Source organism: Lactuca serriola, chromosome 7 (assembly GCF_051521515.1).
Source record: "Lactuca serriola cultivar US96UC23 chromosome 7, Lser_US96UC23_V15, whole genome shotgun sequence".
Classification (NCBI taxonomy): Eukaryota; Viridiplantae; Streptophyta; class Magnoliopsida; order Asterales; family Asteraceae; genus Lactuca; species Lactuca serriola.
The window spans coordinates 40189363-40203488 of record NC_136414.1 but is presented as its reverse complement, the minus strand read 5'-3'; the positions used below and the strand labels follow the sequence as shown (position 1 = coordinate 40203488).

At 33.7% G+C, this 14126-nt stretch overlaps 1 protein-coding gene across 1 annotated transcript in view; it reads left to right on the top strand.

Moving 5' to 3' along the window:
• The first annotated feature begins 10443 nt into the window (after positions 1 to 10443).
• The window catches only part of LOC145063896 (uncharacterized), a 64903-nt gene continuing 61220 nt past the window's right edge, over positions 10444 to 14126 (top strand). The window contains exon 1 of the mRNA XM_079011458.1: positions 10444 to 11169. Coding sequence (XP_078867584.1) covers positions 10444 to 11169 — 726 coding nt within the window. The remainder of the gene's footprint in view (positions 11170 to 14126) is intronic.

Sequence of the window (14126 nt, the reverse complement as noted above, 5' to 3'; positions counted from 1 at the left end):
CATAATAACATGTTGTGCGCCAGGAGCCACCCCCTGGTCTTTCATGCATATTGCCTAGGGCTAACCCCCGGGTCTTCCTATTATACGTAATAACATACTGTGTGCCAAGAGCCACCCCCTGGTCTTTCATGCATATTCTAAATGTGCCGGCATTGGTGCCTTAGACCCATACAAACAGTGAGGAGACTCACCTCGCGCTGCTGAACTCTGCTGATAATCCTCTGGCTTCTGACCGACAACTCTCTGAATTCCTGCTCCACCCGCTCCCCAAGCTACCAATGTCAAAGCAACACTGAGTCTAACTGACCCCCGAAAGACAACCAAGTCAACTCAGGCCAAAGTCAAAGTCCTGGTCAAAGTCAACCTTCCAGGTCAACCCTAGTCGTCGAGTCACCCTACTGACTCGCCGAGTTCATAAGTCCAGAGTTCTTCCACTCGCGACTCTACTCGCCGAGTCAGTACATGACTCGCCGAGTCTGCCAATTTCCGAGTCCTGACCTGTCCAACTAACCGAGTCTCTAGTCGACTCACTGATTCGAGTCTAAGCTTGAAGGGTTTGGGGTTTCGCGACTTGACTCGCCGAGTCCAAGACCATCTTCATCCAACTCGCCGAGTTGTTCTTCCAACTCGTCGAGTTCATGCCCAACTTCATCCGCCTCGACGAGCTGTTCATCCCACTCGTCGAGTTCCTCCTCATCTTCAAGCTACTCGCCGAGTCCACTCAAAGGACTCGCCGAGTCCATTCAGATCTACATACATGCAGAGGACTTTCGAGTCATGCATGGACTCCAAACTGTAGATCTACCCTTCCCAAGCCTATCCCCCACGTAAAGTTGCAAACTTTACGTGTAGAGAGGGAGATCTAGGCAATAAGCACCATAAACTAGGGTTTAAGGCCAAGGGGCTTCAAAATCGACTCAAGGGTTGATACTTTATGCTTCTCCAGTCCCTAACACACCTGGATCTGAAGTAGCAACTCCAGATCTGGCTCCTAACTCAAAGTAATATCATTATGGCTAAAGATCCCCAACAACCACACATAAATCTAAATGCAAAAAGGGTCCAGGAACTAGTTTATACCTCCAAAAGCTCAGAAATGTCTTCCCAATCCCGGATCTACAGCCCCCTTCTTGCACTCTCAAGATTCTTCTTCTTTCTCCAAGCTAAATGCACTCTTGAAGGAAATAAATGGCTCAAATAGAGGATATGGCGGCTAGGGTTCAATATCCAGGGCTTAAGAGGCAGTAAGGAACCTTAGGAAGAAGATTAAGACGTTTATATAGGCTCCAAGTCCCGAATTTAGGGTTTTCCTCGCACAGACCCTACTCGCCGAGTCGCCTTGGCCGACTCGCCGAGTCGCCTTGGCCGACTCGCCGAGTCCCTCCTAAATTTAGGGTTTTCTTTCCTTTCTTGGCCTTCAAAACTTTGGGTGTTACAGGATAACTGATAAACTTACCTTATACACCAATTGTAGCTTTGAGCTTTTTGGGAATTGGGTGTTGATAGAATGGCACAAAGTCGTATGTTGTTAGGAGCAGTGAAATGTTGCTAGACATTCACCACTATTTATATTAATCTAATATGAGTCTTGTGCAAGTGGGAGATTGAAAGGTCTCGTATGCTCAAGAGTCATATTAAAATGATATTGCTAATTAACATATAATACTAATGGGTCACACTAACAACAACTTGATATAATTTATTATTTATTAGAAATTGATTTTAGTAAATATTCAATAAAACTCTTATAATTAAATTGGAAATTATTTATTTCATGGAAATAATAATTTTCATTAGCAAGTAATATAACACATTATTTCATAATGTATGAATTAATAAGTCATGTACAACATTTTGGACTAGATAAATTCTTTTTTCTTTTACCAAAAAGTTAAAGTTTATATTTTATAAACTTCGTTTATAAAATATACAACTTTTGTCTTCTTCCTTTTATTATTTTTATAAAATAAGAGTCAAAAGACAAGAGTATGGCTTTCGTGTTTGTTTAATCAAAAGTAATTAGAAGCATGGGAGACATGTAAGCTTTAGGGAGATGATTGTCTAAAGTGGAAGGAGCTAATGGTTAATGACTTCACTTTAAGACAATATAAATATGAGGATTCCACTCTTGAATTGGGTGATTCATTCCTCCCTCTTAAAACCGTAACCTCCTTAAAGGAGGTTGCTCTCTCCCTTTTGTTCTTCTTTTCTTCAAGATTACTTGCATCTTCATGCCCTCTTTAAGTTAATATTAGTTATGAACTTAAAGCTTAAGGGATTAAGATTTTATGGACTAGCATCTACATCAATCTGAGTCATTATTGGTGTCTTAAAGGTTCCACATTCTTCAAAATTCGAAGTCTTCTGTTGCCATATTTTTCTAGTTTATGAAGCTATTTTTTAACTAAAACCCAACAGGTTGTTATGAAAGTTTATGCTCCTTTTCCCACTGAACACTTCACAAACATCAAATTTAAGGGATTCAGAGGAGCAAGTCGCATTGAAGAAGACTTCACACTTGCTGATCTACCATGTATGAATCTGAATGATTGGATTTCATTTTTTCTAATTTTATCCAAGGATGAAGTGAAGTATGAGCCAAACGTTTCTCATTTAAAAAGAATGTTGATTTACTACATCCATGAAGTTGCAAAACTGGATGTGGAAATCGCTTCTGTACTGAAGAAAAGGCCAGTTTTGAGATCTGAAGAGGATCCAATGGACTTTCAAGAGTGGAGGCTGGGTAAGATTAAGAAAACAAATTGGAGCATGGTGTATCAACGGAAAGAGGGTGAATATTTTCAGAAATGTTTGTTCTTTTTATTAGACAAAACATTTGTACTCCACTACTACACTGAACAACATCATAGGCTTAACTGTCGCATGAAAAGCAAACAATGATGCAAATCTGAAGTGCTTCAATGACATGATAAAGTGGTATCTTGTGATCATAAATAATCTTCTGAATTTGATGACCAAGTTGTTCAAGGTTCAGAAGATACAACAATGAAGAATCTCCTTTCTTTATTTAACACAAAGGGGGAGATTCTTGGGCTATTTAATGTGTGTGTCAAATGTTTTGTACATATATAGTCTTATTTATAACGGATTGGGCCTATCCATCCAGGTTTATGGTTTGCAAGGGTTAGACTACTTAATGTGCATGCATGTATCGTTCTAGGGTTATTGATTGTATTTTCCCTACTTAGCTTTTACAAAAAAGTTCACGTTGAAATCTACTAAAGCTATTCAATCTAAGCATTCGACACCTTTTGATCTACATTGTTCGTGTTATTTTGTTCACATCATTTACAGAATCTATGGATCTACGTTTTATTGTTTCAACAAAAAGATTCAAGCATGTGAGTCAAAATTTATTTGTTCCTTTTTTACCTAATGGGAAAAACGATATGTTTGGACCTCTCGATGATTTGATGTCGACAGCTGAAGAGCTTGGCCTAGCCTGGACATAATTGTTTTGTTCAATTAGTAGTCCGATTTCAGTCGTCATAAATCAGGAAATCGAAAAACATAATTTTGGACAATGAGATTCATTTCAATCTATGTATCATATACATACGACATCTAGAAGAACGTAGGAATATTTGATCACTTATCTAAAGGACAAATATCTGATCGGATCAGAGTTTGACAATTGCTTTAAAAAGCACCATTTGCTATTAATTTAGAAGTTATACCTGTAATTTAGTTTTAGACTTATCCAAGTGGGAGATTGTTCGATTAGGTGTCTAAGCCAATAACTGAATTAGTATAAATTTGAATTATTAGCAAAGTCCTTTTGGGTTGCCCTCAAACCTAGTAGTTGACTAGATTGCTATTTGGAGAGATAGATTAATTTATTAATTTATTATATAGTTAATCAATTAAATAGAAATCAAAATAAATGATTTATTAATATATTATAGGAATAATATATTATTTAGAAATAGTATTGTTTAATTAAGAATTAATTAGAAATTAATTGGAATTAATTTTGGGGTTAATTGGATTAATTAAAAGTGGAAGGATTAAAGGTAACAATGTTCAAAAGTTGAACATTGACCAATTCTAGAACCTCCCTAGGAGGAGGGACGAAATTCTAGTTGGTTATAAGGTTTCTAGAGCTTTTCTTGGGCTCTAAGGAAACTTGGATGCCTTAAGGGGAAAGCAAAAAGGATAAGGCTTATCTAAGGAAATTGTCTTATCCTTAGCCTCCTTATCACCTATATAAACCCTCCTAAGGGTTCACAATTTCGTTCATCCCTTCTACAAGAGATAGAAATAAAAATTGTTCCTCCTCACCTCTCTCCTCTTTAGCCTCCAACTTGCTAGGTTTTGAGTGTGACTCATTAGAGGCATGTGACTTCTGGTGCTTGCTTTCTAAAGCTAGACCAATAAAAAATAATTGTTTATTTACCACAAAAACATAGGGTAAGTATTTTATAATAATCTTTTAGTTATTTTCGAAAATAGTAAGGTACTTCTAGAGTTCTTGACATTCAAGAGTTGTTTGCAGATCATAGTGAGAACATAGATCCTTTAGGGCGCATGTGAACTTAGTGTTTATATTTTTCCACCAAATTAAGATTTTTGTAACATGTAAACCCATCAGAGTTCCTATTGAAACTATTCTTTTCCACCTTTGATAATCATCATTATAAACTTTGTAGTTGTATTAAATTATAGGTGCTGTTTGTTTTTTCGAAGCGAAAATTCATGATGTCTGTAGACTACCTCTGCAACAAACGAGGTGGACCAAACGGATGCAACCTTAAGCGAAAAAGTATGTTTGTTTTTAAACATTTGCAGGCTGGTGCAATAAACTGGAATTTAAAAAAACTGATTTTTCAAACTGAGAATAGTTCTCAAACACTAAAATTTTAATAATTAGAGTCTTAAAATATTGAAAGAATACTAAAAAGAACATGTAAAAAAATAAAATTTCTAAAAAAACTGAAATAATATAAAAGAAGTTATCAGTTTTTTTAGAAACAACTAGTTTTAGCGGATATAAAAGAAAATTATCAAAAATATTAAGAAAATATTATAAACAATATCTAGAAAATTCGTAAAAGAATCACACATATTAAAAAAGATGTAACTGAAACTTAAAATATTATTAAAAGAAACAGTGAAAAAATTAAAAAAATCAAGTTATAAAAAAATATAGAAACTATAAAAAGAAAATGTATCAAAACCATAAATTAATGTTTAAATAACAATACAAGTTATACCAAATTTCTAAAAAAAATCACTTGGAAAAAATAAAAATTAAAGTGACTTGAATAGGCAAGTCAAGTGTTGTTTGGAGCAGAATACGTACAAAAAGTTTTTTAGTCAGAAGCCTTCCCAAAAAATAACTCTTGCGAGATGATAAATGATATGCGTGTGCTACGTCACGCAACAAAGAATAGTCGAAGTTTTTCTAAAAAAAAACAAGCAGTCTCATATTTTATCATTTAGACAATATGCTTATACATTGTTACTTTTATACCTTGTTACTTGTCAAGCGATTACACTATTTCACTTTCATTACATCATTTGGATTAAAGTCATAGCTTCCCATTATTTTCGACAAAATTGCAAGAATTGTCCCTATGGTTAGGTGGAAATTGCCACTTTGGGCCAAAAAGGTTTGTGCTAGCACTCGTGGTCCACAGGTTTTCATTTTGTTGCGAGTTTGGTCCATTTGTCTTGATTTTTTAATAAAATGACGATTTTACCCTTTGTTTTTTCTTTTTTCAGTTTTTTTATTATAAAAATTAAAAAAGGAAAAAGAAAAAAAGAAAGTAGCCCTCCTTACTCCCTCTCTCTCTCTCTCTCTCTCGTTCTTGATTTTGATCTCCGACGAAGAAAGGAGGTTGCCGACCACCACCTTCGCAGCCCATCCCTGCCTCCCTCCGGTTGTGCAGGACCACCAAACACCCATCCCTTCACCCTCCTATCTCCAACAAATCAACCCCAGTTATCTCTCCCTGTCGTGAAACGCTCCCATCATCTTCTTCTTGAACTTGTTCCTCACCTACACCACCACTCTACCATTCAAGACCACTAAGTTTTGGAAAATCAAGAAAAAAAATCAAGATTTTGAGATTAAAAAAAAATCAGAACTAATATTCCTCCACCAGCACCGACTCAACCTCCAAATCGACCACCATCTGAACCCTTAGTCTTAATCTTGCCATCGCAGATCCACCTGCAACTTGAGAACCAGAAGCAGAAAGAGGAAAATACTCTAAAAAACGATTATCATTGTAAACCATTTGTGTGTATATGTGTTCAACCCTCCAAACACATACACACACCCACACACACACACAAAATTCCTTTTATCACATCAAGATTCATGAACAAAAATCGGACATAGAAATTGACCAATCGAAGCTATCCTGAAACTCTTAACCTATTCAATTTGCTAGAGGTGGTGGTGACGAATCAGATCTGAAAACCAAGCTGAGAAATAATCCCATCTTCGGGAGGCTGTCAAACTCCGACAGATTGCCATGACCACCACTGCCTTTACCACCGGACTTCTCTTCCTCCATCGGCAGCTCAATGGTTACAGAAAGATAACAGAGAGGTCGGCGTCGTGGTTTTTTATAGGGGAAAGGTTGGTCTGCAAATTTTGTTTCTGATTGAAGAAAGAAATTAGGATCAGTAAATCTAATTGGATCTGTTATATTGTTTTCTTATACTGATTGAAGAAAGAAATCAAAAGGGTGTTCTATTAATTGAAGAACCCTAAATCTAACTGTATTTTTCGATTTCTTTCTGGGGATGATGAAGAAGTTGCAGGTGAAGGATTTTGAATAAGAAAATGAAGGTAGGTGGGTTCTGATGAAAAACAACGAAGAGAGAGAGAGAGAGAGAGAGAGAGAGAGGGAGAGAGAGAGAGAGAAAGAGAGAGAGAGGGCAACTTTCTTTTTTCTTTTTCCTTTTTTAATTTTTATAATAAAAAAACTAAAAAAAGAAAAAACAAAGGGTAAAATCGTCATTTTATAAAAAAATCCAGACAAATGGACCAAACTCGCAACAAAATGAAAACCTGTGGACCACGAGTGCTAGCACAAACCTTTTTGGCCCAAAGTGGCAATTTCCACCTAACCACAGGGACCATTCTTGCAATTTTGTCATTATTTTCTTATCTTCTTCTTATCATTTCTCTTTTATCTTCCATTATTTTCTTACATTCTAGACAAAACCGCAAATTTGGTCCCTGTGGTTTGTAAAAATCTTTGGATGCAGTCCAAAATGTTTCCAGCTTATATAGAAGATCCAAAATCAAGGTTTTATGGGTTTTTGGTCCAAAAAAACTTGAAAAGACGGTTATACCCTTTTACTTTCTTTTTATATATATATTTTTTAAAAATTTTCAAATACTATTTTAATTTAAAAATAAAAATAAGAGAAAATAACTCTCTCTCTCTCTCTCTCTACTTTCACTTGTAATCAAATGAAAAAAAAAACAGATCAGTAAACAAATCCATGTCAAAAATGGAATAAGAATTGCCCATTTCCCGACCATCTTATTCCCATGTTAATCAAACACCCCGCCCCCGAGTGAATCGATTGAACCCACCTACCTCATCTTTATCTTGTGCCTCATCGGAAAAACGTGATACGGTGTCTCCGACGAATTTAAGCCTCTGTCACTGACAAGCTAAAACTTGTTGCTCCCCTAATTTGATCTCCATTCCTGCAATTAAAGGGGATTTTTTGGTTGCTGGTCTTACCCCTCTTTGTGAAAATCAAAAACCCAGAAGATGAGATGATGTAAACCGAAAACCCAGAAGAATATTTAAACCAAGGGCGGAGAAGATGAAGTGGGTGGGTGAGCGATTTCATCAGATCTCTTGACTCCTAAAACCAACACCTCCATTAGCGAATTTCATTTGTGAGATGCTTGATTTGCATGATGTATATGTGAGAGGTTTCATTTGTAGTAGAATGCGAGAAAGAAGAAGATGGGAGGGGGTGGTGTTGAACATGCATCAACGTATGTGTCTTCGTTATCAGATAATTCGTCAATGATGTTTGTTTTGGAGTAGAACCTGCAATTGTTTATGAGCCTCAACACCTGAAACAATATCTAAATCTATAAACATGTGCGTTGAATCTGAAATCAAGAGAGACCTTCTTGTAGCAGCAGGGGCATTTAAGATCAACATTCTGGTACATGTTACACATTATGATGATTTCATTCATGTCTTTGATCGAGATTCTAACAAACAAATATGTATAATCTTGTACCCAAGTAGCAAAAATTTGGGTTTTTTTTTTCCGGATTCGATAAATGAGAAGAAGAAGAAGAAGAAGAAGAAGAAGAAGAAGAAGAAGAAGAAGAAGAAGAAGAAGAAGAAGAAGAGAGAGAGAGAGAGAGGATAATACATTTTTTTCTTTTTATTTTTAAGTTAAAATGATATTATAATAAGTGTAAAAAAAATTAAAAAATAAAATAAAAAGGTATAATCGTCTTTTCAAGTTTTTTTGGACTAAAAACCCAGAAAAACTTTGATTTTGGACTTTCTGTGCAAGCTGAAAACTTTTTGAACCCCATCCAAAAAATTTTGCAAACCACAAGGACCAAATTTACAGTTTTGTCTACATTCTATCTATCTTACTCTTTTATCTTTGGTTCCTTACGTGATACATATTTAGGCATTATATATTCACTTTTAACCTATACTTACCATAATATTAGTAACTGTTCCTTATACTCTTATGTTTGTCTTTCGATGATAAATCATATCACCAATATTAATTTTTTTATTAATATTACTTATACCATTAACCATAATTTAGATCGATCATCGTAGTGACATGAGTCAATTCTTTATTCAGTGTTGACATTTCAAATTCGGTTTTGCATGGGAAACAAGAGCACTAGCTTCTTCTGTATCTTTTTGCCCTTTGGCCATCTTTCGTTCTTTAGTGTTCTTTCTTATTGCTCTAATCAGCATCTCATTTCTCACTTCTCGTATATTTATTTCGAGACATCTTTATCTTTATTTTCTAATATTTGAAGAGTTGGTGTTGTATGTAATCTAATCCTAAAATATACATGTGTCTTTTATTTTTAGCTTCCTAGCTTCTAGCTACTGTTTTAATAGAATTTTTGTTGTTTCATAAACAAATTATTGCATCATCAAAATCACACGACCAAAATATTGGTCGGTTGTATAATTAAGATTTTTACATTTTCCATTCAAGATTTAAACATCTCACATCCGGTTTATCAATTTATGAAGAAAACAAATTTTCATCAAATTGAAAACAAAGGAAACTATAAAAAGTATTTCCTCTAACATATCTCTACTTCGCATATCCTTCAAACCATGATACTAGGATGCACATCCATGAAAAAATAGTCAATGTGTCTTGCATACTACACTTTAGTAGGTCACATATTCGTTGAGGAGTATTCAACAATCAATATCCAATAATGTTGATCTTTAAGAATAATATGATGTTAACTAATATCTAAAGCCATTTCAATTTATCCGTTATTAGAGTTGTATACTTGTATGCGATTGTTCTTTCTTGAGCCGCATTGATAGGAACATATAGATATAGACATTTTGCCCATTGTGTATTTATTATATATGTTAGAAGATAAGATGAAGACACTATTAATTTGTTGATGCGACATTTTTGCCCTTCAAATGGGACAATAAGTATCACGTGGTGGGGTTATTTCTTGCTCAAACGATAATCTACGTTTGATGTGCTCCTTTTTCATTGTGAAGCATTCTAAAACACCATGGCAAAAAAGAATCCAGTGAGTACCTAACTAGTAATTCGATCAAAAAATAAACATATATATATATATATATATATATATATATATATATATATATATATATATATATATATATATATATATATATATATATATATATTGTTGGGTTAATCAGTTTTGGTATAGGAAAGTTGCATTTTATTAATTCCCAGTTTTAGATTAGGAGTCAAAGTCTTTTATTTTATTGTTTTAGAAGTTTGAGTATGTTTCAATTTCTTCTAGTATAAAATAGGTGTCAAGGGTCATTAGTTTTATTTTCAATTTAAATACTTACGTTTTAATAAAAACTTTGTGTGCAAGTCAATAACTTTTCACTTATTTTATTCTTTGTTTCGTTTCTCCTTTATACACTATAAATTTTTCTAGTTTATTTTTTACACTTGGTATCAGAGCAGTTTCGTTGAAGGGGGTGTGATTCGAGGTTGATTAGAAGCAACCCCGGTTTCTTTTAATCGGGCTTATGAGAGACTAACCGGAGGCGCGGATTAAACGAACGGGAAGACGTCAAAGCGGGTGGCTTTGATTCTGTTCGTTTTGCGGGTGACGAAAGACGGTAAAGGTGGTCGTGACCTTGTCTTGTTGTCCGGTGGGAGAGTGCTCTCGGAACAAACTTGATTAAAGAAGTCGGGATTAAGGAGAAAAGGATGTCGTTGGTTAAAGAAGGAGGTTCGTTGACATATCAAGCTCCGGTTTTGACACCAACGAATTATCAGGTGTGGCCGGTTAAAGTCAATTCAATTATGGATGCACATGGCATATGGGAGACGGTCGAACCGAAGACGTCAGATAAAGCACCAGATCAAAAGAAGTCAAAACAAGCTCTTGCTTTTTTGTTTCAAGCGATACATGAAGACATGGTGTTGCAAATGGCGAGTTACACCGACCCAAAGCAAGTGTGGGATGAGCTAAAAACACGGTATTTGGGAGTGGATCGGGTGAGAACGGCTCGACTTGCAACCTTAAAAAGGGAGCTTGAAAGTTTACGCATGAAAGAGGATGAAACGTTTGATGATGATTTTGTGACGAAATTATCCGGTTTAGCATCAAAAGTAAGGAGTCTTGGATATGAGCTTGAAGAAGGTGATTTGGTAAAAAGGTTACTAGATTTGATGCCTAAGTCGTTTCTCCAAATCGTGGCTTCAATAGATCAATGTTTCGAGTTGGATTCAATGTTATTCAATGAAGCGGTTGGTAGATTAAAGGCGTACGAGGAGCGTATAAGAGGAACTGAGAAAGTGGAGGACACTCAAGGTGGGTTGTTGTTGGCTAGTGACGAAAAGTCACATGTTTGTAAGCATTGTGGCAATGGACGTTCAAATCGGGATGACTTTGGACATGGCCGGGGAAGAGGTCGGGGAGAAGTCGAGATGGTAATGAACGTGTCCGGGATAAAAGTCACGTTAGATGTTACAAATGTGGTGAGCTTGGTCACTATAAAACCGAGTGTCCTAAATGGGAAAAGGAAGAAGCGGATCTAATCGAAGAGGAACCGACATTGTTTTGAACGACGAGTGGCTCGTATGACAAATCCGATTAAGGGGGTGATTGTTGGGTTAATCAGTTTTCGTATAGGAAAGTTGCCTTTTATTAATTCCCAGTTTTAGATTAGGAGTCAGAGTCTTTTATTTTATTGTTTTAGAAGTTTGAGTAGGTTTCAATTTCTTCTAGTATAAAATAGGTGTCAAGGGTCATTAGTTTTATTTTCAATTTAAATAGTTACGATTTTAATAAAAACTTTGTGTGCAAGTCAATAAATTCTTCACCTATTTTATTCTTTGTTTCGTTTCTCCTTTATACACTAGAAATTTTTCTAGTTTATTTTATATATATATATATATATATATATATATATATATATATATATATATATATATATATATATATATATATATATATATATATATATATATATATAAACTTGAACTTTCAAAACGTCTTCACATAAGATAACTAACTAACTAAAACTATGTCTTGTTTACTCCCAAAGTCGTGGTTCAAAAGACTAAATCTGATATTGATATTTTTGCCTTGCAAAATACACAATAAAACTTTGAACCGTGAAAGGAGTTTTGTAAATATAGACTCTTTTTAAAATCTCTTTTCGAATTTGTCCCAGGGCACAAACTGACTCATCCATTCTCAATATTATAAAACAGATCCTCATAATTCATAAATTACAGTTTTGATATGCTACATCATTAAATAGAACTATTCAGTATTTTCAAATGGATACCAATAATAAATATATTACACTATTATGAAATTACAAACCAGTTCAATGCGACATTATAACACAAATCAAAGGATATATCACAATAAGAATTAAACACATAATTATAACATCAAAATAGCACAAAAGACACTAAGTTTATATTAAAATTTTAATTTGATATTGTGTTTTTTTTCTCAAATTTGACACTGCGTTTTTCAATTTTTTATAATTATGACCACTTGATTGGTCAACCCGGTTATTTGCTGATGTGGAATGATGACGTGGCATGCTGACATGACATGTTGACGTGTCAAAATTGAATTCTTTTTCTATAAAAGACACTAAGTTTTTATTTTTTCGATTTTGACACTAAATTTAATTTTTCTTTTAATTTTAACATTCTATTTTTTTATTTCAAATCAAACATCATTTTTTTCTAGTTTTGTTCAATGTTGACAATTTTCCATTTGAAAATGTATAAAAATTTTTTTAATATATTTTAAAACGTATGATACATTTTTTTCATTTAAAAACCATATGTTTGTATAAATACAAGGTTTTTTTTTACATTCAAACCAGAATTTTATGTATAAATATATATTAGTTATATAAAAACTTTATTTTACATTAAATATGCAATTTCAAAATGAGTTTGGAATTTTGTAAGCGTGTAGTCGATCAAAACCGATATATTCAATTTGCAACCCGTAAAATTTTCACATCTTATTCAATGTTCATGATTTGTTTGGTTCTCATGATATAACTAATGAATATTTATACATTTTAATTTGAATGTAAAAAAAAAAAAAAAAAAAAAAAAAAAAAAAAAAAAAAAAAAAACCTTGTATTTAAACAAAAATGTGGTTTTTAAACGAAAAAAATATATTTATACGGTTTAAAATATAATAAATAATATATTTATACAGTTTCAAATGGAAAATAGTCAAAATTGAATAAAATTGGAAAAATGTTGTTCAATTTGGAACAAAAAAACAGAGTGTCAAAACTAAAAGAAAAAATTAAACTTAGCGTCAAAATCGAAAAAAAAAAAAAAAGTAAAAACTTAGTGTCTTTTGTTAAAAAAAATCAATTTTGACACGTCACCATGTCACTTCATCATGTCACGTCAGCAGGTAACCGGGTTGACCGGTCAAGTGGTCAGAATTTTAAAAATTTAGAAAACATAGTGTCAAATTTAAGACAAAAAAAATCACAATGTCAAATTAAAATTTTACTGTAAACTTAGTCTCTTTTATACTATTTACCCTTAATAAAATTATATATTCACGTCGTATTCTTCTTGCATGAGAAATTATACAATTTCTTCTATTTTGTCCAGGTTGGTGGCATAGGCCACATCGATGAGGTTTGTTAGGATGATGAATGTCCATCTCATTACAGCTTGAATGCCTCCAATCCTGATAATTTGAGAGTTTCGAGTAATCATTTTCAATCTTCCAATCCAACTTCAACCAATAATTAGTGTGAAAATTTGGTACACAAGCATACTTATAATGATGTTTATGTTAAATTAATGCACTAATTGTTCATAATTGAAAGAGGGTCATCCCCTCTATGCCGATAAATTTAAAGAGCATGTGAACATAGAAATTCTCCATTTTTCACTTATCATATGTGTATGTTTATTGGAAATAATGGACTAATATCTCAATTTCCTCCGGTGTTACTTATCCGTAACATTCTGAAAACTATGTAAACATCTTCATTGTAGTCAAACTTAGTTAAATTGTGGCTTTGTGCATGAAATTATTTTTAATGTGTCGAAGACAAAAACGATGGTATGTTAACGACTCTTTACATTTCTATAGATTTTTCATTGCATGAATTATTTATTGATGCATATATAAAATTACACATAATTATCTATCTTGAGAAACAAAATGTTTGAGCTAGTGAACGAATTGGTGCATCGGAGAGTTTGGGCTCTAATGCTTCAAAATTGCAGGAAAAAAAAAAACTACAAAAAGAGTACTGGTTTGCGGCATTATTTGTCGTTGAACAACTTTTTCAACTTCAATAACAAAATTGAGCGCGATAATTTTCTCATAAGTAGCCAAGTAATTCATTACATCTAGACTTTAATCATTTACGAAC